We start from the raw sequence: 26,332 nt of genomic DNA on the forward strand, positions 1-26,332 counted from the left end.
TCTTCCACCAACTACTCTTAATTGTGAATCAGTCTGGAAACAAACAGTCTCTTGTTTATCAAATTCCTCATCCAGACCATTGGGAGTCTTAATAATGAGTCAGCATTCATGTGCTAAGTTGATGTACAGTAATGTATAGAATAGTGCTAAATGAAATTTGTTGCCATACAGGAATATTGGGAACTTCTGGGCACAAAATATAAGTGCCAGTGCCTCCTTCTCGTATTTGTCAGTAAGTTCTTTGTATTGTGATAAACATCTTAGAGATTAAAATGATAGGTTGTACTGAGCCATCCAAGTACTTGTGTGATAGAGCAGCCATGTTGGTGTCTCTGTGGCTAACATAAATGGTAAATGAGGCTGATACAAGCCTAGACTTGGAGCAATTTGGAGGCACTGCTTCAACTTCAGAAATGCTTGGTGACAATCTATGGACCATTGGGAAGGGATCTCTTTTCTCTGCGGTTGTTTCATTCTAATCTTGTTATCACAATCCCCATGTGAGTGATATGTAGGGGATTGTAGTATATTCCTAGAGTCACCATTTAAAGCTGGTTCTCAAAACTTTAATAATTGACTTTCTCTTGATAGTTTATGTCTGTCTTCAAGAGGCTTCCAGTTCAGTTCCTTCGGTATCTCTGTGACTCTCTCCCACAGATTAAACAGACCTGTGACCAGTCATACTGCCCTTCTCTGTATATGTTCAATATCCTCTATTAGTCCTATCTAGTATAGGCCCCACACACTTAAGCAATATTCTAGGATGGGTGACATGAGTGATTTGTAAGCAATCTCCTTTGTAGACTGATTGCACTTCCCCAGTGGTCTACCAATAAACTGAAGTCTACTATCAGCTGTACCCATGAATGAACCTATGTGATCATTCCATGTTATATCCCTACAGTGTGTTACACCCAGGTAATTTTATGAGTTGGTCGATTCCAAAAGTGACTCATTTGGTTTTGTGAAGCACACAATTTTACATTTCTGAACATTTACAGCATGTTGCCGGTCTTTGCACCACTTTTAAATTTTACCAAGAACTGACTAAATATCTATGCAGCTTCTTTCAAATAGCACTTTGTTACAGATAGTTGCATCATTTGCAAAAATCCTGATTTTACTATTAATATTGTCTACAAGATCATTAATACACAAAATGAACAGCAAGGGTCCCAACATGCTTCCCTGGGGTACGCACGAAGTTATTTCTATATCTGATGATGAATCACCATCCAAGATAACATGCTGTGCCCTCCCTACCAAAAAGTCATCAATCCAGTCACAAAGTTCACTTGATATCAAACATTATGACAATAAGCATAGATGCAGTACTGAGTCAAATGCTTTTCAAAAGTCAAGAAATACTGCATCTACCAGATTGCCTAGATCCAAAGCTTTCAGTATGTCATGTGAGAAAAGTACAAGTTGTGTTTCACATGATCGATGTTTTTAGATTCCATGCTGGTTGGCATTGAAGAGGTCATTCTGTTCATGATACCTCATTACATTTGAGATCTGAATATGTTGTAAGATTCTAGATCAAGTTGATGTCAAGGATATTGGACGGTAGTCTGTAGCTCACTTCTACAGCCCTTCATGTAGATTGGTGTGATGTGTGCTTTTTTCTAAGAACTGGACATGGCTTTTTTGTTCAAGGGATCTACGATGGATTATAGTTAGAAGAGGGCCTAACTCAACCACAATTTCAGTATAGAATCTGACAGGTATTTCATTGAGCCCTGGAGCTTTGTTCAACTTTCCAAACCACTGGCACTAACACCTATTTCATTCACCTTTTCAGAGGTACGAGGATTACATTGGGACGGTTCTCCTGGGTTTTCCTTTGTAAAGGAACATTTGAAAATGGAGTTAAGCATTTCAGCTTTTGCTTTATCACCATCAATTTCAGTTCCAGTCCCATTTGCTACAGACTGGACACTAATTTTGGTGCTTCTAACAGTCTTTACATTCGACCAGAATTTCTTTGGGTTCTGTGAAAGATCATTTGACAATATTCTGCTGTGGTAGTCATTGAAGGCATTATGCATTCTCTCTTGACAGCCAAACATGTTTCATTCAGCATCTCTCTGTCTATAACCCTACACCTTGTTTTACACCTGTTATGCAGTAATCTCTGTTTCTTTACAGTGGCTGTATGCCATGGAGATTCCCTCCCATTATGGACTTTTCTACTGGGTATATGTCTGTTCAGTGCATGGTCAACTATTGTTTTAAACTTGAGCCATAGTTCCTCTGCATGCTCCTGCCCTGTCCTGAAATCTTCAGATTCCTTATTGAGATATGACACTACTGTTTTTATCTAGTTTGGTGAACATATTTAACTTTCTGCTTGGTATAGTTGTCCATTGTACTTTGGTAATCATTGTTCCCAGAACTGTGTCACAGTCTCTGATATCAGTTTTGATGTGGACACCCTCAATGAGGTCAGGTCTGTTGGTTGCCATTAGATCCAATATGTTTCCATCATGAGTGGGGTTCTGAACTATCTGTTCTAGAAGTTTTCAGAGAAGGCACTTAGTACTGTTTCACAGGATGTCTTATCACGCCCACCACTAACAAAACTATAATTTTCTCAGTTAATTTTGGATGATTAAAGTCTCCAGTAATTATTACAATATGATTTGGGAGCTTATGTACAAGTGAACCTAGGTTTTCTCTTACATCAGGAGACGAGTCTGGTGGGTGATATAAGGGTCCAGTTATCATTTTGTGCTCACCCCTGATAATGAGTCTTGCCCAAACACATGCAGCTCCAATTTCTATCTCAGTGGATTTGAGTTTCTTGCCTATAGTGACAAATACACCACCTCCATTTCCCATTTGCCTATGCTTTTGATTTACATTTAAAATTTCCCCAAAAATCTCACTGCTATGAATTTCAGGTTTCAACAAACTTTCTGTGCCTAGTATTATGTGAGCTTTACTGTTTTTCATGAGCACTTCAAATTCTGGCAGTTTGTTGTGATTGCTTCAGCAGGCATGTCTTTCAGTCTTACGCTGATACTTCTGGGTTTCCTACAACTATCATTATCTGGATTGGATGGAGAGTCATCTAATCTAAAAAAAAACCTTGTGTGCACCCCAAACATAATCAGCTACCTGGGTAGCAGCCCCTGATGTGCAGTGCCACCTGACCCAGTTAGGGAGCCCTACAGTTCTCAAACCTATGGTGCAAGTCGAGGAAGTCACTGCTTAGCTTGTCACACAACCTTTGAAGTATCTGGTTCAGTCCTTCCATTCATCTCAGAACCCAAGGACTTCAAACAGTTCTGGGGACAGTGCCGCAGATAGTGAGCTTCATTAAAACTCTATGCGCAAGGCTGGTCTTCTCAACCTTCTCTGCCAGTCACTAGAATTATCCAAGTATGACCTTGTAGCCTAGACAACAAGCATCATTTGTTCCAATGTGTGCCACAAGCTGAAGTTGGTTGCACCCTGTTCCCTCAATGGCTACTGATATAGCCTCTTCAACATGCTGAATGAAGCCCCAGGCATACACACTGAATGCACCTGGTGCCCTTTCCCATCCCTTGCTGCCATTTCTCTGAGGTGTGCCATCATTCACCATATGGTTGAACTGCTGATGATTAATAGACCACTACCCTTTTGCGTTTGCCTCCTCTTGCCACCACACAGAACAGGTTTCCCCAAAGTAGGTGAAGTGAGTCCCAACTGGCTCACTTTCAGTTTCAGTGAGAGAAAGTACCTCAAACTTGTTGGTTATGAGGCTTGGTACAACACCTTGTGTCCTTCCTACTCCATGTTCAACTGTACAGGATGCCTAGATCTGCCATTGGCACACCACTTGCAGTCAAGTGGCCAAGTAATGACAGAGCCTCTGTTTTTGCAGAGGACAAAGGATCCACAGAAGAGGGTAGTACTTGAGGTTCTTCTGATATCAGTATCACAGGTACACAACTCACAAACTCTACCAAAACACCATTTCACAGCAGCTGCCAATTGTTTGACAGTAGTTGGGCTGATTTCCAGCTGCTTACGAACTTCAACCAGTTCAACCCGGGTTCAAGAACAGCATTCACAGTGAGGCTGTATTTTGGGTGGTGCAGTGTATTTATTACAAAGCAGTGAAAAATGACCTTTAAATTAATGCCACTGATTATCTTTTAATCTGTTGAGCTAAAAAGTAGCTAATTCCCTGTAAGAACTGAAACAACTACACAAAATGAGATTTCTATTATAGCAACACAGAAACCTGTGGTAAAAATTACTAGTTTTCTAAAACATTTTGAGGTTAATTATGCAAACTCAAATACAGAGTTATTTACTATAAATGCTTATAGTATATGGGGCTACTCCTCTTTAAGGGAAAACTAGCTGTAATTACACATAATACATAACTTTAATCATAGAAGCCTTCATATCCTTGATGTTCTTTGGTATTGAAATATAGGAAATAGCCCATGTTCTCTGGCATCTTTTTAAGATCTTTCCAGTTAAAGACACATCTATGTGATTAGCAGAAAGCTGAATAGCAGAAAGCTGAAAGAAGGAGCATTTTTCAAGTTACATTTGTGCATTGTAGTTCCAAACAATCTTCGCAACTACTATTGTAACTCTGTTTCCTCAACAACACAGTATTTATTGAATATCAGTTAAATGCTATTAAAGCACTGAACCTCCTCAGGGGACACTACTTTAATGTAGCACTGTCCTTGTGGGTCAGGAGGTTTGTGTGCTCTGGATCCGGAGGGCTATGCCAGCCATAGCTTAGCTATCAGAAGGGTCGCCCAAGCCGAACAGGCCAAAGGGGAGGAGCCAGACAAAGTGTGTCCCACAATGGCCTATCGCTCCCCCTTTCCTATCCCAAACCCGTCCTCTCCATGTCCTTTTCCTGTCATTTCCTGTTATATGTATAAGACCTCAATGACTGCAACAGCGGAGAAAGAGTCTTTCGGAATGGTGAAGCAGGCAGAAGAGGCACCTTTTCTCTTTAGGTACAAAAAGAGTACACGTAGTAACTGTACCCCAGAGGGGCAGCTACAGACAGCGTCTGACTCGTAGTGAGTGGCTGATTTTGGGCTGGGCACCCTACTGCTTATGTGGAAAATAACAGGAAACTACCACTTTACATTTCCAAGGAGTACATGGTATGTCTCTCCATGTGAAAGATTCCGGAGTTAAAACTTCCCCTCATTCAGATCTCTGGGAGGGGAACACATTAAGAGTAGACATATTTGAAAGGAAGAAAGGAACAGTGAAGGAAGGAAAGATAATGATTGGAATATGGAATGTGAGGACAGCGCTGCAAGCAAGAAAGCTAGAGAACGCAAAACAGGAGATGAAAAGGAACAGATTAGATGCCCTTGGTTTGTGTGAAATGAGATGGGAAGAGAATGGGGAGATAGGAAGTGGATATTATAAGCTCTTTTACTCATGGGAAATCAAGAGCGGTGAAAATGGAGTAGGGATATTGATAGGGAAAAAACTGAAAAGTAAGGTAATGAAGGTAAATTCTATTGATGGAAAACTGATGATAATATGACTGAAGGGTAGTTCAAAAGATTTGGTGTTAATACAGGTATATATGCCAACCAGCCAGCATAGAGATGAAGAAGTGGAAGAATATTATGATAAGATACAAGAACTCATCAAGAAAGAAAATAGAAATGCCTTTATCATCAAGGGGGACTGGAATGCAGTGGTGGGTGAACGAAGAGATGAAGATACAGTAGGAAAATTTGGATTAGGGATAAGAAATGAGAGAGATGAATGACTAATTAGTTTCTATAAAGAAAATTCATTAGCAGTGGGTAACACATTATTTGAACACCGCAAAAGGAGATGTTACACATGGATATCAAATTTGAATAGGGAAAGATATCAATTGGACTACATCCTGATACAAAAAAGGTTTAGGAACTGTTTGAAGAATGCCAAAGCTTATCCAGGAGTGGATATAAATTCAGACCACAACCTATTAGTGGGAGAAATACAAGTGAAGTTGAAAAAAGTCTGGCGAGGTAAAGCAAAAGAAAGACTAAACACATAAAGACTCAAAGGGTTAGGAAAGGCATCAGATTTGGAAAACAGATTTATTGAAAAATGGGAAAGGGATAGTGTTGATGACAAATGGATAAAAATGAGGGAAGGACTCATGGAGTGTGCCAAAAAAGTAATAGGAATTAGAGAATCCCAAAGTACCAGGAAAGAATGGATAACAGAAAACATGTTGAAAAAGATGGAAAAGTGGAGAAAGTGGAAAAAAGTAGAATCTGAAGAACGCAAAAAGAGGTACAGGAAACTGAATAATGAATTAAGAAGAGAAACTGAAGAAGCAAGGGAAAAATGGATGAAACAGAAATGCAACGAAATAGAGAAAATGAAGAAAGAGGGAAAGTATGAAATGATGTATAGACTGGCTAGTGAGATAGTTTTTTAACGTAAAAGAAAGAGGAATAACATGGAAATAGAAAGAGTGGATGGTACTCTAGCAGAAGAACCACAGGAGGTTTTGAACAGATGGCAAGAATATACTGAAATGTCTGTATAAGGGGGATGAGATACAAAGCAAAATTAAGGTTGAAGAGGAGCAATATGTGCTGGAAGATGGAAAGGGATTCACCATCTTGGAAGCAGAAGTAGAAAAGGCACTGAAGGAGATGAAGAATAGGGAGACATGTGGAATTGATGATTTGCCAGCAGAACTGTTGAAGAGTCTGGGAAACAAGGCAAAAAAAGAAATAGTCTACCTCCATAATGAGATATTATTATACCAATAGAGTAAAAGAGAAAATAAGACCATCAGTCTAATTTCTTATGCAGCTAAAGTCTTGCTGAGAGTGTTGAATAGAAGGTATATGGCAAGCTGGATAGAGGAATTTTAGAGGAGAAGTTCAGATTTAGAAGAGGAAAAGGAACAAGAGATGCTATTGGCCTGTTAAGTACTGTAGGGGAAAGATATATGGAAAAAGGTAGAGAAATCTTCGCTGTTTTTATAGATTTAGAAAAGGCTTTTGGCAGAGTTCAGTGGAACAAGCTGATGGATATTTTGAAGAGGAAAGGAGTGGATTGGAAAGAGAGATGACGGATATAGAATCTGTATTTACACCAGAAAGTAAGGATAAGGATTGGAAATGAAATGTAAGAAGGAAGCAGCATTGGACAAGGTGTTAGACAAGGTTGTTGCCTTTCCCCACTGTTGTTTAACCCATACCTTGAAGAGATTATTGCGAAAGGCTTAAATGGGAAAAGAGGAATATGTATTGGTGGAAAGAGAACAGAATGTATAAGATTTGCTGATGACATGGTATTAGTGGTAGAAAGTGAGTGGATAGTGAATAACATGCTGAAAGAGCTGAATGAAGCTTGTGTGGAATATAGGATGTAAATAAACACAGCAAAACCAAAGAGTATGGTCATCAGTACAAGAACCAGACTGTTCAATATTAAAATAGGACAATCTACCATTAGCCAAGTAAGTGCATTTAAATATCTTGGAAGCACAATAACTAAAGACTTGAGATGTCACCAGGAGGTGAAAACTCGAATGGCCATATTGAAGGAGGCATTCAACAGAAAGAGGTGACTCTTATGTGGCAAATTAGATAAAGGTCTAAGGAAATGGCTTGGCAAATGTTTTGTCTGGAATGTGGCACTATATGGGGCAGAAACATGAGAGGATGAAAAAAGGTTAGAAGCATTTGAGATGTGGATGTGGAGGAGAATGGAGAGAATAATCTGGATGGAAAGAGTGAGTAATGAAAGAGTATTGGAAAGGGTTGGTGAGAGATGTCTGCTGAAGGTTGTAAGAGAGAGGAAAAAGAACTGGTTGGGTCAATCATTGAGAAGGGAGTGCTTGCTAGCAGATGCCTGGGAAGGATTGGTTTGTGGGAGAAGACTGAGAGGAAGGAGGAGATACAAGATGATAGACAACTTAAAGGGAAGAGGAAATTATGCAGACCTGAAGAGAATGGCAGAAGACCAGACAGCCTGGAGAACTACCATGTGAAAACCTGCCTTTTGGCAGAACACTGATGATGATGACGATGATGATGATGAGAGCACAAAAAATAATGGATCCTGACTGTCTTTGGACCCAACAGAAACGAATACTTCTAGAAGTGGATAGCTTTTGACAATTAAAGCACTCTGAAGATTAACTGAGTAATTCAAATGTTAGTTTTGGGGAACACTGTAACTTTGCCAGGCTGGGGAGCACTCTACAGACCACTCTCTTGGTCCACATTCATGCTGTTGGTGCACTCACACTAGCTACAAAATGCAGTTGAACAGAGAATGCACTGCATTAGGATAATAGATATGTCTGTTGCGCAAGCACAACATTGATAGCTGGGAATAACAGAGTCCATATCAGTGTCCCAAAAATAGCTGAATATTTCTAGGTCATAATAAATAAGTCCATTTCAGGGCACTTAGTACACATTAGCAAGCTAAGATAAGTGAGGCTGAGACTGATGTGTTACTTGCTGAAGTATCAAGAGTCCAACCATTGCAAAAATTTATAAGTCTAACAAGGATAGAAAACTTTAAGTCTGATGCTATCTTGTCAGACAGTAGAACAGTGGTATAAATTATATCATGTACCAGTGGGCACATCACAAAACAGTGAGAGTACTAAGGTTCTGGAGGCAGTGTTCTGCCCAAGGCAGCAGCTGAGTCCTTGGTGCGGTATAGGGGAAGATCTTCCGGTTGCTGGCTGCAACAAAGCTGTTGTCCAGAGCTCATGTGCTGGCCAAATAACCACCTCACTGAAGGATACTTGCAGGCCTTTTTTCAGCATGTGACTTGGCCAACACATGAAGAGGTGCAGATTGTCAATGACCTCTGTCATCACAATGTACACTGCCTTATGGTCTGGCCAGAGCACTGTTGATGCCAGCTGCTGGCCTGGCCCCTGAGTTCTGGGGTTGCAAAGTCCTGCGGCATCTGAACTGTAGGGGCTGAGTTTAGCTTGCTGCAACCCGCACAATGGATATGTTGCGCATGGTGTCATTGGCACCTACTGTCTAGGGTGCCATGGCAGAGACGGTCCTAGGCAGTCCTTAAATCTGTCACTGTTGTTTACCTGTATGACTTGGTGCTACCAGATGAATCACTCTGCACCACATGTAATGATCTCACCAGGCATATCTGTCATTATATGGACTAATATGTTGATATGTCTGACACAATTGTAAGATAACCCAGATCTATATTTATTACCACGCAGTGCACGGTATTGCTTATGTGTTTGCTCTCAGCTTGTTGCTTTCAAGCTTTAATTCAGTATATTTTGTTATTTCTATTTTGAATTTTATCATTACATTACACACATCAAAAAAAGTATTGCATCACCTCAGTTCTGAGAGTTCGGGAACTTGTACAGAAAATTGGAATAAACATCATTTCCTCCCTTTTTATTGCTCATGAGAACCACACATTGCATGTTGTACCACCATACAGCGAGACCTTCAGAGGTGGTGGTCCAGATTGCCATACACACCAGTACCTCTAATACCCAGTAGCATGTGCTCTTGCACTGATGCATGCCTGTATTCGTTGTGGCATGTTATCCACAAGTTCATCAAGGCACTGTTGTTCCAGATTGTCCCACTCTTCAGTGCCAATTCGGCGTAGATCCTTCAGAGTGGTTGGTGGGTCACATCATCCATAAACAGCCCTTTTCAATCTATCCCAGACATATTCGACAGGGTTCCTGTCTTGAGAACATGCTGGCCACTCTGGTCAAGTAATGCCATGATCCTAAAGGAAGTCATTTGCAAGATGTGCTTGATGGGGGCACGAATTTTCATCCATGAAGACAAATACCTCACCATTATGCTGCTGATATGGTTGCACTGTAAGTCGGAGGATGGCATTCACATATTGTACTGCCGTTACGGCACCTTCCATGACCATCAACGTGGTACGTTGGACCCACACAATGCCACCCCAAAACAGCAGGGAACCTCCATCTTGCTGCACTCACTGGACAGTGTGTCTAAGGCATTCAGCCTGACCGCGTTACCTCCAAACATGTCTCTGACAAGTGTCTGGTTGAAGGCATGTGCGACACTCATCAGTGAAGAGAACACAATGCCAATCATGAGCGGTCCATTTGGTATGTTGTTGCGCCCATTTGTACTGTGCTGCATGGTGTCATGGTTGCAAAGATGGACCTCTCCATGGACATTGGGAGTGAAGTTGCAAATCATGCAGCCTATTGCACACAATTTGAGTCATAACACAACGTCCTGTGGCTGCACGAAAAGCATTGTTCAACATGGTGGCATTGCTGTCAGGGATATTCTGAGCTGCAGTGGTAATCCATTGCAGTAGTAGCCCATGGGCGGCCTGAGCGAGGCATGTCTTTGACAGTTCCTGTGTCTCTGTATCTCCTCCATGTCCAAACAACATTTCTTTGGTTCATTCCGAGATGCCTGGACACTTCCCTTGTTGAGAGTCCTTCCTGACACAAAGTAACAATGCAGATGTGATTGTCTAGGCATGGTTGAACTACAGACAATGTGAGCTGTGTACCTCCTTCCTGGTGGAATGACTGGGACTGATCGGCTGTCAGACCCTCTCTGTCTAATAGGCACTGCTCATGCATGGTTGTTTACATCTTTGGGCAGGTTTAATGACATCTCTGAACAGTCAAAGAGACTGTGTCTGTGGTACAATATCCACAGTCAACATCTGTCTTCAGGAGTTCTGGGAAATGGGGTGATGCAAAACTCTTTTTGATGTTTGTATGTTTATAACATCTGGTGCTTCTATCATCAGTCTGCTTTTAATGTAACTAATTTATAAAAAATCTTATTATTATATATGTTTACAAGTATGACAATATTATGGAAAGGATAGTTGCTACTTACCATAGAGTGGAGATGCTGATTCGCAGAACAAGACTGTCAGCAAGAAAGCTTTCAGCCAAAAAGGTCTTCACAAGAATTAGATAACGTACACACTCATGCATATGCAACTCAGACACACATGACCACAGTCTCTGGCTACCAAGGCCAAATACATATTTTCTCTTGCAAACTTTTGATAATCTCCCTTTCAGTCTCAATATTTGATACATTTTACATGTCCTAGAAATTTTATTATTATTTTTACACTCTATTATATGTATTTCATTTAGATGAAAATTACTGATTAAGGAAATTTTAAAACTACTTTTCGTGTTGTCATTGACACTTTAGAGTCTTGCTCCAGGGAAAGCAAGGGATAGGATGTTATGGCCAGTATCCTCTTCTGCAACATAACTACACACGTGTGTTAACAGGGTTCTTTATTTACCAGAAGGCAAAGCTACTTATCTGTAAGCTAGTCCATGTGTTGTGTGTACAGTCTCTTCTGTATTAGACCACATTAGCATCACTGCTGGTGAAGTACAAGTCCCACTATAAACACTATACTCTCAAAGCCGGTAATGTAAACTAACAGACACCAACTAGAACAGTGACTGAGCTAGAAATGTGACTGACTGTGATCTGCAACTGAGCTGACTGCCTGTGACTCTGTGGGTCTGCAACTGACTGGGCCCTCTGGTCGACGGTGGGGATCTAAATACTGGGGGTCAAGAGGGCATTGGCGGTGCATTGCCTTCAAGTCTATCTTTGACCTCTCTCCTGATGGGTGTGCTTGCTTCAGTGCCTATTATCAATCTTCTTGCAATCTCTTTGCCGACTTGTGTGCTGACAACAGCTTACACCAACAAATTCTTCCCCCTTCCCCCCCCCTCCCCCCCCCCCCCCCCCCCACAAAAAAATGATGCACCGTTGTCATGGAGTGAGGCTGCAAATGACAACTGGGAGGGAGGCAGGATGGTGGATGTAGAGGTGAGCTGGGAGCCATAGCTGTGGAGGACAGCATACTTCCAACTGTATTCCACCATCTAGCTTGCCAGGGCACACGTCCAGGTCTGAGGGCGTGTCCTGGAGTGATGACAGTTACGGCGATGGTGATGGTGGTGGCGGGTCCAGGTCCATCGAGTCGGTGAGCGGGTATAGCGGGGGGTTAGGGTGCATCATCCATCCACTCCTGCTGGGATGCCCTGGTGCCATCAGTGGGTGGCTGTGAAGGCTGTATGGTCCCATGAGGCCATGAAAGTGGCGGAAGAAAAGCGGGAGAATCATGGGCCAAATGACAGACGAATTTGGTTTTAGTGATGGCACTGCAAACCATCAGGACCTGCAATCAAATACATAAAAGAGCCAATGTATTCCTGGATCACACCTCTTTCCCAGTGCCCACAGTTGTCATAAACCCTGAAAAGAACAAGATTGTGCAGCGCAAAGTGATACTTGTGGATCATTGGCGGGGCTGGATGCTGCAGTGAGTGCAGTAAGTGTAGCTGTGTTTGATGGCGGCGACCATGTAGAAGTTCCTCTGGTGATAGTCTATCTCATGGGTGGGAATGATAGGAGGCGAGAAAGAGTTGCAACACCTGTTCTCATGTGTGGGGCGTGCAAAGCTTGGCCATTTCTTGTTTGAAAGTGCCTACAGAGCTTTCTGCTTCTCCGTTGGACTGGGGGTGAAATGGAGCACCTGTTAGATGATGAATTTTGTTCACAAAACTGTTCAAAATCACATTAAGTGAACTGTGGTCCATTGTCCAACACAAGTACTTCTGGCAAACCTTCTATGCAAAATATGGAGGACAACACTTGAATTGTGCTATGTTTTGTATCCTGCCTGGAAGGCAGCACATGGGTAGGAGCAGGAAAAGGTAAAACATGTCGGTACTGCAGTCTGAATTTAAATCACCTTTATTCTAGCAAGAAGACTACATAATCTTTGCAATGTGGTGCGAAGTGTCTCGGCCGTCTGCTCTTCATCAAAAGGCCTGTATCTGGAGCAGAGCTTGTAGATCTGCACAGCACCGACTAGAGGGCACTGTCGTTGGTGTCTGTCGTAGTGCCTAGAACCTAATAACTTTAATATGCCGTGGCATCGTTGCTATCGATACCACACTATGTGATGTGGTAGAGTTCATAGGCGCTGCAAATGGAAACTTGTTAAAAGAGTCTACCACTATGGGCCAACGAGAGTACCAAAATGCTTATGCAAAGTTTATGTGCACTCTTGGCCATGGCAATTGAGTCTTAGACCAAGCTGAGAATGTCTGTGGTGGAATGGATTGGTTTTCCCCACATGTGCAATTCTGTGACGTCATCTGTTCAATGTGGGCTTCCGTGCCCTGCCAAGTATGGTGCTGGCATGCTAACTGTTTAGTACAAGCAATTCCCAATGTCTTTGATGGAGCAATCAGATTACATCCTTTTACAACACTTTGGGAATAAGCACATGCAATTGTCCACCATCATTTTGAACTAGAATCACACCTTCTTGAACTGTAACATTATGCTGATGAGCAAAGTATCAGTGCACGACTGAGTTCTGGATACTGTTCAATGAACAAGGACAAGACGTTCAAATGTAATGCAACAAAATCTTGAGACCTGGGTCTGCTTCCATGGCCTGTGTTATTTTTCTGTAGTGCAAGGGAAAAGATTCCAGCAATTCATAGTCCTGTGCATCAGTTTGATAACAAGATGTGGCAAAGGCACCAAAATCAGAGTCTGAGTCAATCGGAAGGTGAAATACGGCGTCTGCATTGTCATGCTTTGCCGTAGGTTTGTACACAATTTCATACTGATACTGTGAAAGCAACAAAGCCCATTGTTGCAATTTTTTAGCAGCACATGTAGGAACTGGCTTTGACCGATGAAACAAGGACTGCTAAGGCTTGTGATCTGCAACTAAATAGAGCTTGTGTCTATACACATAGTGATGGAATTTTGTCACACCATACACAATAGCAAGAGCCTCTTTTTCAATCTGATAGTAACTACACCGACTTTGAGTTAACAATTTTGAGGCAAAAGCAATAGGTCAGTCTTGACCACCAATTCTGTGTGAAAGCACAGCGCCAATTCCATAGGAAGAAGCATCGACTTGCAAAACTACTGGCTTGGCAGGGTCAAAATGCAGTAAATGTCTGTCACTAAGCAAAGCATTTTTGAGTTTCTTAAATGCGTCTCAACAATCTTTACTCCAAACAAAATGTACATTTTTGTGATGCAAGCAATGCAGTGGAGCCACGATCTGAGTGGTATTTGGTATGAACTGAATGTAGTATGTCATCTTGCCTAGTACTGACTGCAGTTGAGACACATTGCGAGGAACAGACAGCTCATGGATTGCAAGCAAATGGGATTGGAGGAGATGCACACCCTGACTGTTTATCACATGACCTAAGTACTGTAGTTCAGATTGAAAAAGATCACACTTTTCAAGGTAACACTTGAGTCCTGCTTCTGGCAACTCTCAAAAAAGGGTACGCAAATTGGCAATGTGTTCCTGTGGTGTACAATCTGAGATGACAATATCATCAAGGTAGTTTGAACAAAATGGCACTTTTGCAGTCAGCTGTTCCAAGTAATGTTGAAAAATGGTGGGTGCAGAAACACTGACGAAGGGCAAACCCAAATACTTGAACAGTCGTAAGTGTGTATTTACATTGAACACTTTCTGTGATTCTTTATCCAATGGAAATTGCAAGTAGGCATCACACAAACCTATCTTAGAAACATAATGTCTTGCACCAAACCTGTCCATGAGTTCCTCAGGGCAAGGTAACAGATAAGTGTCAACTTTTGACTGTAGTCTTGAAGTCAACACAAATGTGAATGATACCAGAAGGCTCAGACAACAAAATGAGAGGACCTGCCCATTGATTATCTTGAATGGAAGCAATTACACCATTATCTTGCAGTTCTTTGAATTCACTGGTTACTTTGTCTCTTAAAGCACTTGAAACAGGGCAGGCCTGGAAAAACTTAGGTGGCACATTGTCTTTCAATGTAAAATGCACTACAAAGTTATTTGCTTTTCCCATTCCTTCTGAAAATAGTTCAGGAAATTCTTTAAGCAAGCTAGCAAAACTGTCTTTCATGCAAATGTAGAGACTGATGGTATATTCTCGTGGATCCTAATGGCAAACAGATCAAAGGCATCTAAACCAAAACAGTCTCACTGTCTCTGGATTTCAACACAGTAAAGTTCAGCGTCCTAGGGTGAGATTCGTAAGTGGCAGGCAAACTGCACTGTCCAAGCACTGGAATTTCGTGTCCATTGTAAGCAGTGAGGTGCCTGCTAGATTTAGAAAGGTGTGGTGAGCCTAATTGTTCATACGCGGCACGATTAAGCAAAGTTAATGAGGCACCTGTGTCTAACCAAAAGTTCACATGACAGCCAGCAATTTGTAATGAGACAAATAGTTTGTTAGAACGCTGTTGCACAGCACTGGGAAGAGAAAGAAGCACAACCTTAATCTTACTTTTGTCACACCCATATATATATATATATATATATATATATATATATATATATATATATATATATATATATATTTTTTTTTTTTTTTTTTTTTTTTTTTTTTTTTTTGGGGGGGGGGGGGGGGGTGAGGGGAGCAGGTAAGATTGGCATTTTTGCATTTTTGTGCTATTACTATCAAACTGCTTGGACATGGCCTTATTTTCCACACATGTAACAGGTTGTGTTACATAATGGGCAGTCCTGTCTTTTATGGCGAGCAAAACATAGACTTCACTAAATTCATAGGCTTGTTTACATGTCTATGTAACTGTCAGTGCAGTTGTGTGTATACTCATTGTTGTGGCTGCTGGGGGCAGTCATGAGTAAGGGGCAACTCAACCTTACAAATTGAGGCCTGGTCAAACTTAGCAGCCACTATGGCATCCAGATCATATTGCTCTAAGATTTACAACACTTGAGGAAGTGATGGATCAGAATACTTTAGGATCTGTTCCCATATTCTATTATCAGGGACACTGGATGTTATTGCATCCCTAATCATTAAACCACTGTAAAAGTTGCCCAACTACACTTAAATTTACACTCCCTAGTCATGCCCATTACCTCTGTGTACCACTGACAGTACATCTGTTCCAGCTTTTCCTGCAAGCAAAAGAACTGATACCCGGCTGCTGCAACATGGACTTGCTGGTCATAATATTGAGTTAATGTAGCGATTACATGGTCATATCTGTGTTCGCCAGGAGACACAGTTGGAAATAGTTTTTATGTCAACCTGAACACTGGGGACCCTGCAATAATCGAAAGATAGTATTGTAGCTTTATAGTACCTTGAACACTATGGACTTGACAATGTGCTTGGGACTGTGTCATTAAATTGCCAGAACATTGTTATGCTCATCAGTGGCACTTGTTGGGCTGGTCAGTCGGTTGGTTGTTGTTGTGCAGCTAACGCAGCTTGTGCAGCCAGAAGTTGTTGTACTGTCATCAGTAAGGCAGCAATTTTTTGGTTCTGAAACTGAAATCCTTGTGTTACATCCATCACATTGGCCGTCTGCAGCTAAGGTGCATGGGCAGGGGGTGGAGGGGGCGGGGTAGCCATGGATTACACAATTACGTTATAGCAAAGAAACAAGCAAAGCCTCGGAAAAGAGAAATGTGATTAGTTCTGTGGCTCCCCTCCTGGAATACATGCAAGAGCACAACAAGAAATTAGCAAAATGAGAAGCCCTGCAAGCTAAAACACAAGAGAGGCAAGCAAAATCTTCTTCTGCATTGAATTATCCTCGTTGCTACTTTCGTGTCGTCATTGACACTGTAGACTCTTGTACCAGGGGAAGCAAGGGAGAGGACATTGTTTGGTGGCCAGTATCTTCTTCTGCAACACAACTCCACACATGTATTAACAGGGTTATTTATTTACCAGAAGAAAAAACTGCTTATCTTTAAGCTAGTCCATGTGCTGTGGTACAGGCTATTCTGAAACAGGGTTCTTTATTTACCAGAAGAGAAAGCTACTTATCTTTAAGCTAGTCCATGTGTTGTGGTACAGGCTCTTCCGTAATAGCCCATGTTAGCCTCACTGCTGGTGAAGTACAAGTCCTGCTGTAAACATTACACTCTTATAGCCGGGAATGTAAACTGACAGACACCAACTAGAATAGTGACTGAGCTAGAACTGCCACTGACTCTGATCTGCAACTGAGCTGTCTGCCTGTGACTGACTCTGTGGGTCTGCAACTGACTGGACCCTCTGGTCCATGGCAGCGATCTAAATATTGGCGGTTGAGAGGGCGTTGGTGGCGCATTGCTTCTGAGTCTGCCTTTGACCTCACACCTGATAGACGCCCTTGCTGCAGCACCGATTATTGATGTTTTTGCAACCTCTTTGCTGACCCGTGTGCTGGTGACAGCTTATGCCATCATACTTCTAAAATGGAAATACTAAGAGATAAGAAGGTTAGAGTTTAATGCCTCGTCAATCAACAGGACATTAGAGATGGAGAACTAGTTCATTTGAAGCCTGTAGAAGGAAATTGACCATGCGGTGTTCAAGTAACCATCATGGCATGCATCTTAAGTTATAAAGAAACTATACAGATCATAACTGTGGCTACCAGATAGGAATGTGAATCCTAGTCCAGTCTGAATATGAGCTCAGTATGTTAACCACTGTGCCAAATTAGTAAAAATGAGGAATATGAGCTATATGATAGAGAACTCAGTGAAAACCCTAATAAACAAAAATTGCTTTGTTTTTGCAGACTCGGATTAGTTGGAAATTTGTTTACCAATTTTGTAAAGTAGTCCCAGTAAAATTAGTCATGCAGTCACCATAGTAAGTGCCATGGTACACAGATTTAATAAGTGATAACATTTTATATATTAACATTTTATATATTAACTAAATTCTCCATTGGTTCTTGGCAGGATATAGAAATAACAACAAAAAATGGAACTTTACTGAAAAAAGGTTTCTGAGTAAATAAGAAGTAGTTGCAGGACATCAGAAAAATACTCCTTTTTTTATTGTTGTATAAATAGTTATGTAAATAACTTCAATGTTTTTGTAAGTGGGAATATATCTCAACAAGATTCCAAGTCCTTGTTAAAATAACTAGAGATGAATGCAGTTATAGGGAAGTAAGGGCACATATGTGTATGCTAATTTGCATTTGCTTGTATGTGTACTTTCACAAGAAAAAAGAGTGAAAGTTCTAGGAATTGTCTGATCTGCTAGGTGCCACAGAGCAGTCATCTGTGGATGAGTAATTGCTTTCCCTCATTGTTGCTTCCATCCTGCAATTTCAATTATTGTAACAATTATAGACTGAATTGTTAAGGCTTTTGTGGCCACTTGTTGACAAACAGCCTATTGGCTTCTGTCTCGGGTTCTTTGGCCGATGTTCATCTAATGATTTTACTGATGTTTCGCCAGCGTGAGTGACTGGCATTGTCAAAGCTTCACCCTCCATTGCCAGTGGTGAACTGGAGCCGAGCTCACGTCCACAGATTATATGTACCTGGCGCGCCAACGTCTGAGGGCTTCTCCGTGGTCTTTCCGGTGTGGTTCTCCTCTTGCTACCTGCGACGGTTGTTCGCTGCATTTCAGTGACTTCCTAAGACACTTGAACAGTCTCCATGCCAACATAACATCTACCATCAAAGTAGAAAAGGACAAGAAACTGCCATTTCTAGATGTGCTGGTCACAATGGATGGCGAAAACCTGGGACACAGCATGTATCAAAAACCGACACACACAGACCAATATCTGCACAAACTATCAAACCACCACTCGAGCCACAAAAGAGGCACGATTAATATGCTCATAACGAGAGCAGGATGAATATCTGAGCCGCAGCACCTCAGACGAGAAATGCAACACCTGGAAAGTGTTCTGAGGAGCAATGGGTACTCCACAAATTATATTAGAAGTGTAATAGAGCCAAACACTCGGCTAAGTAAGGAATCAGAAAAAGAAATGTTGGGTACGGCCTTTCTGCCATACATTCCCAGAGTGATGGACAGAATAGGCTGTATATTGCGCAGACATGGCGTAAAGATGATTTTCAAACCGTCAACGAAAATCAAAGCATATCTTAGATCAGCAAAGGAGAAAAGGGACCCACTTGCAATGTCGGGAATATACCATATACCATGCACATGTGGAAAAGTTTATGTCGGAATGACTGGACTATCAATGAACACCAGGATCAAAGAGCATAAGCGTTGTTGCAGGTTGGGACAGGTGGGGAAATCGGTCATGGCAGAGCACGCACTGAGTGAGACCGACCATGTAATAAAATTCGCCGACATGGAAGTTCTGGCTGTAGAGTATCACACCCACTTATTTAGTGGAGCTGTAGAAATACACAAACACGGGAACAGCTTCAACAAGAAAGAGGAAAGCCTTAAGGTAAACAGATCCTGGCTTCCCCTTACTGCAGCGAACGACTGTCACAGGTAGCAGGAGGAGAACTGCATCGGAATTGACCACGGAGAAGCCCTCGGATGTTGGCATGCCAGGTACATGTAGTCTGCGGCCGCGAGCTCAGCTTAAGTTCACGACCAGCACTGGAGGGTGAAGCTTTGACAATGCCAACCACTCATGCTTGAGAAACATCAGTAAAATCATTAGATGAATGTCGGCCGAAGAACCTGAGACAGAAGCCAATAGGCAGTTTGTCGATTATAGACTGCATATTCAGTTGGAAATGACATTTGAATTGTTAGCTTAAATATAATTATTTGTGGGACTGCAGTCTTTCAGGAATCTGAACAATAAACATAATATTACACTTTTCCTAATGAATACTTCTTCTGTACCATGAGATTTGTTTTACATTTAATTTTTGTGATCATTTTTATTTTATTTTTAGAAAGAAGTATTGAACTTGAAATATATGTAGTAAAAATTTCATCTTCTTTGAATGAGCCACTGAGTAAGGGTATATAGCTGTTGAGTGTTATTACTATTATGCTAAGGAGCAAAGTCTCAACTGTCAAGTTGTGTGTTACAACTGTTGAAACTATGAACTGAAATTATCCATGTTACAATAAGAGTTGCAGATTTTGACAACTGCCTTTTAGAGCACAGCTTGTGATTGCATTTTTTGTTGACAGTGTAGACTCTGTCTGTTACCATTTATCTCTTTGAATGGTTGATAGTTGTCACAGCAACATAAAGTTGGCATTTGGTATAGCTTAAAGTCATACAAATGATATGTGAATTAATTTAAGACATGGTTTGTATCAGAGGTCATCAGACAAATATAAACTTAGTGAGAGAAAGATAAGCAGCTGTCAGTTTTGAGGAATGCATTTTAGGTTCTGTGATCCTCATTTCAAAACACGACTTCTGCACACTTTAGTGTTGATGAAAGTGTTGATTGTGGCATCCTGGCCATCACAGCATTGTGTTAAATAAATAAGTGTCCAGTGATTAGGGCCTCCCGTCGGGTAGACCGTTCGCCAGGTGCAAGTCTTTTGATTTGATGCCACTTTGGCAACTTGCGCATCAAAGTAATGCGTTAAAGGAGAAACACTCCTTGGTTGTCAGATGTATTTTAAACACAATACTTATAACTGTAATACAGTATATATATAGTACCATTGGTAATTAATGGATGATACCTATTGTTAATAACAGTTAAGTAGTTGACTCATGCAAATAATTTGCACTCTATCCTGCCCAGTCACTAGAAGGTAAATAAGTAAATGCAAGTATTTATTAATAAAATGTATTATATTTTGAATAGTTGTAAAATAACAGTAAACTGTAAAAAACTGATGTCATTATATACAATATGGTTAACTGTAAAACATAAAAAGCAAATATTGCCCTTGTCAGATTAATTTTATTTTTTAAAAACTTCTTTATTTTAGAAAACATTTTCTAAAACAATATTATCAGTTAGAATATGATCATTGTTTACTTTTTGGCTGTATGTGTCTTTAAGACAAACATAAATATCACTGGAAGTGCGAACAAAGCCATGTTGTTGTTGTTGTTGTTGTTGTGGTGGTCTTCAGTCGTGAGACTGGTTTGATGCAGCTCTCCATGCTACTCTATCCTGTGCAAGCTTCTTCATCTCCCAGTACTTACTGCAACCTACATCCTTCTCAATCTGCTTAGTGTATTCATCTCTTGGTCTCCCTCTATGATTTTTACCCTCCATGCTGCCTTCCAATACTAAACTGGTGATTCCTCGATGCCTCAGAACATGTCCTACCAACCGGTCCCTTCTTCAAAGCCATGGGTTCTGGTAAATACAATCCAGCCCTTTGAATTGTCTGATCTAGTGGTTTGGTAATGGTCATAGCAAATGCTACTTTTATTGGACATTATTTCTCATCACTTTCGTGCAGTACACAGTTATCGCTCAAAGAAATTAAACAACTGGAACCACATTTGTGTGTAATAGTAACATAAGATTGTCAATCGATCGCATTCTGTAAACTCCTTACATCGACAGGTGCGACCAAAATCATGTGATAGACTAGTTTGCGTATCTAATCTAGACAACTGCAACTGCTGGCATTCATGATAGTTAAACAGACTGTCAATAGGTGGCACCTTCTACATTGTTTTTATCAAAATGTTTTCAAAGTAAAGTTTTTAATGAGAACAGCAACTTTAAACTATTTGCATGCTTTTGTCATTAATGGTGAACAAAATCTTGAAAATGATGTCTCAGTCACTAATTTAAAAACAAATGTGTTTAGAAATAATATATATGACTGATAAAGTAGCGTACAGAGCAGTTTAGCAGTTTGCCATTGTTGTGTCTTCTTTGAGGTGTTTGCTGGTGTAAAAATCAATTTTGTTAAATAACCTATATATTGGGTCATTCTGTGTTATTATATGGTAAGTCATGCAAATTATTTTTGGAACAAGTAACTACTGAAATGCATTTCCAATGTTCAAGATGGACTGGTGGATAAGCATGTATATAAACCAGTATATTTTATAAGCATTGAACATTTCATCTTATTTCAGTCACTGAAGCACTGTATGTGAGTAACTACTTATTTTAGAATAAGAGTATATTTGTTTGTTACACTTCTGCACACATGTAAATGAGACTGTCTACAAAAAATTATTAATTTCCATTGTGTTGCTGTCAAAATGTTTGCATGTAAATATGTTCTAAGGTAACAGTTTTGTCTCTCATGCTTTCAGGATTTTCGCAATGCACTTCTGCACACATGTAAATGAAACTGTCTACAAAAAATTATTAATTTCCATTGTGTTAATGTCAAAATGTTTGCATGTAATTATGTTCTAAGGTAACAGTTTTGTCTCTCATGCTTTCAGGATTTTCGCAATGCACTTCAGATTCCCGATTCAGTAGCACGACTGGAAACAGTGAAAAGAATGTCATTTAAAAATTCTTCATTTTCTTTGTCGAATCTGTTTGCTACACCTCATTCAACACATGGAGGACTTCAGTCAACTGGATCATCTGCAAGGGAATCTTCTGTAAGTTTATTATTCATTTACTTACAGGATGGGCAAAATAAAATTGACTCAGAAATTATTTACTATAAGATTACATAGTATTGCCTCTTGTTAATGAAAATCATACAAGATGCTGGAAATCACCATCACTGACATCGGTGCAGTGCTGTGCTTGATTTATCAAACTGTGGGACACATGTAGTAGCTTTGCCTAAGGGATAGAAGCAGTAGCACTTTGAATGTTCTACTGTAACTCCTCCAGTGTATGAGGATTATTTGAGTACACTTAACCATTCAATTTGTCCCACAGGTAAAAATCACAGGGAGAGAGATCAAGCAATCAAGGAGACCAGAAGATCACACTGCCTCTGCTTATTGTCCTCTCCTCACCAAACACCTCATGCTGTCATGACTAGGTCATCAAGGCAGAGCGTGCACTTGCTCCATCGTGCTGAAAATATCCATACAGTTGTTCTTCTGTGAGTTGATTCACTTATGGATTAAACAGTTTGTGCACATACCAGTTAGCATTCACAATTTTTGGGCCAGTTTTATGTTGTCCATCCTGTATATCGATTTTTGGAACAAAGAACTGACAACATTTCATCAGCCCAATCTGAATATTACTTTTTAGGTATAATGCTCATCCTGAGAACTCATGGGAGAGTGCATGTAGAATTTGAAATGCATTAAAAAGTTGACCCAATTTTATCCATATCTTACAATTAATATATCTCACTAAAAGTATATCTGTGATTCTAATGAGACCAGAAAGACAACTTGACCTGCATGCATTCTCATTGCGAAACCCAACAGATTATTTACCATCCAACATAAATTAAATATTTTTTAAGATCCCAACAGCCATCTCACTTATCAGTGCTAAAAATGTGAAGGAGAAATACTTGTCACAGAACACCAGCATGTTGGTCAAAAAACAACTTTACATCAGAATGTGTAGCAGGTGCTGTGAATTGAAACCTCATATAAATGCCAAAACAACACTAACAATACCACACAGTCTGGGTGGAGTCCATGCAGCATTATGTTATTTCCTCTGCATAGGCTTCTGAAAATATAGTGTAACCAGATTTTTTAAAAAAAACTGCTCACTAAGCAGCGGCAGGAGAGAACACATATAAAGGGTTGAAGTTTGGAAGCTTTTTTAACCAAAGGCTCCTGTCTTCTGGCTGAAGGGTTGAAGGAGAAGGAAGAGGGGTGAGAAAAAAGGACTCCTGGGCTTATGAAGTGGGGAGAGTTTGGAAAATTTGCCTGGTACACCAGGCCAGAGAAGACTTATAGTGCGGTATGAGAAGAAAAGATTAATTGTTGGAGACTGCACAGGATGAAATTTGAAAATCTGAGAGCTTAAGGGTGGAAAATAAGGTAATATGCAAGACAGAGATTGCTGACAAACCATTGTGTATGAGTCAATAAGAGCAAAAGGCTAAGTGCATTGTATGGGGTAGAAAGAACAGGGGGGGGGGGGGGGGGGGGGGTTTACTGACAGGTCAAAAAATAGAAAACTAAAAGGGAGTAAGAAAGGAATAGTTACTAAGAGAAAATGGTGAGACCAAAGAAATTAACATAAATTAAGGCCAGATAGGTATTAAGAACCTACAACATGTTGTATCACCAGTTCCCACCTGTGGAGTCCTGAGAAACTGGTGTCTGGTTGTAATCCAGATGGCACATTTGGTGGAACAGGCACTGAGATCAAGACTGTCATGTTGTAAGAGCATGCTCGGCAACAGGCTGTTGTGTGTCACCAGTAAATACGCTCTCCTTATGCTCATTTATTGTAACTAATAACTTGGTGCTAGTCATGCCAATGTAAAAGGCCAAACAGTCTTTACATTGTAGCTGGTACACAACTCATGTCATTTCACCTGTCGCTCTCCCTTTAATAGGACATGTTTTGCCACTTACAGATCGGGTGTAGGTGGTGGTAGGAAGGTGAAAAGAGCAAGTCTTAAAATGGGGATGGTCGCAGTGGTAGGAGTCATAGGTAGGAAAATGATTGGAGAAGGAGCTTAGGGTCTGTGAAGGATATTGCAGAGATTGGAACGGTGGCGAACAACTATTCTAAGTGTAATGGGCAAAATGTCAAACAGAGTGGACCTCATTTCAGGGCATGATTTTAGGAAGTCAAAGCCTTGTCAAAATAGCTGATTAATACATTCAAGGTGGGAATAATATTGAATGACAAAAGGTGTACTTCTAAGCTGTTTATTGGAGGGATCAGCATTACCAGGTTTAAATGTGATGGACCGGGAAATTTGCTTTTGAACTAGGCTGATAGGGCAATCATGTCCAGTGAAGGCTGAGGTGAGAACTGTGGTGTATTGCTGTAATGAGTCTGTTTCTGAACAAATATGTTTGCCTCAAATGACAAAACTGTGTGGGAGGGATCATTTGACATGGAAAGAATGGAAACTGTTAAAGTGTAAGTACTGTTGTTTGTTACTAGATTTAATGTGAACAGAAGTGTGTAGCTAACCCTCATTGAGAATGAGGGCAACATCAAGAAATGTTGCATGGGATTGAGAATAGGACCATGTGAAATTTACGTGGGAGAATGTATTTAGAGATTCCAAGAATTTAACAGGTCACCTTCACCAAGAGTTCATATGGCAAAGATGTAATCAGTGTATTTGTATAACTTCAGTTAATTTGTTGGAATATTCATTATCTTCCTTGTAGTACAAAATTTATTTCTGTTAACATTGTCAAATGCTTTTATGAGTTCTGTAAAAATTATATGACCGTAGGTTGAATTTTTGTCTTCTCATATAATTTTCTACACCATGGTCCATTTGTCCTCTGATACCCATATGATTTACACATTGTTGTCCACTGCAGGTGTCTTGAGCAATGGCTATTTTTCTCCATTCAAGTTAGATTCTTGATATGATTACACATGAAAAGCCCAGTGCCTAGTCTGCGTCAAAGATGGAGTGACTATGTGCCAGAAATCTAAGACCTGATCACAATCAAATGCAGTGATATAATGTGTCTTGTCTATGCTGTGCTTGATTATTCCACTGATTGCCAGTTTAAGTTGTTGACATCCCCATCATGCGACAGTCTGAATTATACCGTTTGGCAAAGCAACAGAAGTGCTCTCTCTTCAGAGGAGACCTCTCTAATTCAGTTGCCCACAATTTTAAATGCAGTGTCTGTACTTTTGTCTTACCTATTTAAATTTAATCTGTACTTCATTTACCATGCTTCAATGAGCAATTAGATCAAACTTCACTTCCAATAGCCATCTTCGTAGCCTCCTAGATATCAGGATAGTATACTTTCTCGCTCCTTGTAGCCCACCAAAACATAATGCCTATTCATTTCACAAATTTTAACATTTTTTAGCACCTGCTTTGTCCCTTCCCCAATCATACATTTTAATCACTATTATCATATTTTCACCTTCACAGAGTGCCCTTACTATAATACAGTTACAGACTCCAGTACACTCATTTGCTACTCGATACTTCTCTTAACATCTGTCGGTGCTTTGGTATGTTTGGCTTCAAAAGACCTCCATGCTCAGCTGCACAGAGCACTCGCCTGAATTAAGCAGTATTCAGTAGATAATTTCATTATTGAGCAATTTGCTCCTATTTACCTATGTCAGTCACAACAGTCACTAAATTTTCTTGTCTAATTATTACAATAAGTCTCCACCACTTAAATAATTTCAGAACAGTCCTTTTCCAGCTTCTCTGCCTCCCTCAATACTTACTTTCAATACAATTTGTCTCTCATTGAGAACGTAATTTGATCAAAGTCACTCCTAAAATCTAAAAAATTCTGGTCCATACTTGGAAACCTAATTGAAAACTGCTGGTCTGAATTTTGCCTAGTGCCACCTGGTTCATAAATTGCAAGGCCAGTTGTAATTTCAGGTCATTGTCTGTAATCAAATTGCATGTGCTTACTACTCCCACATCTGTCTCTGTTTATGCTCCGTGTTTCATCTGTGATTGAATCCTGTTCTGTAATATTGAGCCCGACTCATCAAAATCATTAGCTAT

The 26,332-nt window shown here is 40.4% G+C and overlaps 1 protein-coding gene across 2 annotated transcripts in view; it reads left to right on the top strand.

Annotated features, from left to right (window-relative positions):
* The window catches only part of LOC124594794 (protein FAM92A), a 197,918-nt gene that overhangs the window by 166,919 nt on the left and 4,667 nt on the right, over positions 1-26,332 (top strand). For both annotated transcript variants that reach the window (XM_047133212.1, XM_047133213.1), the window contains one exon: positions 22,152-22,316. In XM_047133212.1, coding sequence (XP_046989168.1) covers positions 22,152-22,316 — 165 coding nt within the window. The remainder of the gene's footprint in view (positions 1-22,151; positions 22,317-26,332) is intronic.

This window comes from Schistocerca americana, chromosome 2 (genome assembly GCF_021461395.2).
Source record: "Schistocerca americana isolate TAMUIC-IGC-003095 chromosome 2, iqSchAmer2.1, whole genome shotgun sequence".
Lineage (NCBI taxonomy): Eukaryota > Metazoa > Arthropoda > Insecta > Orthoptera > Acrididae > Schistocerca > Schistocerca americana.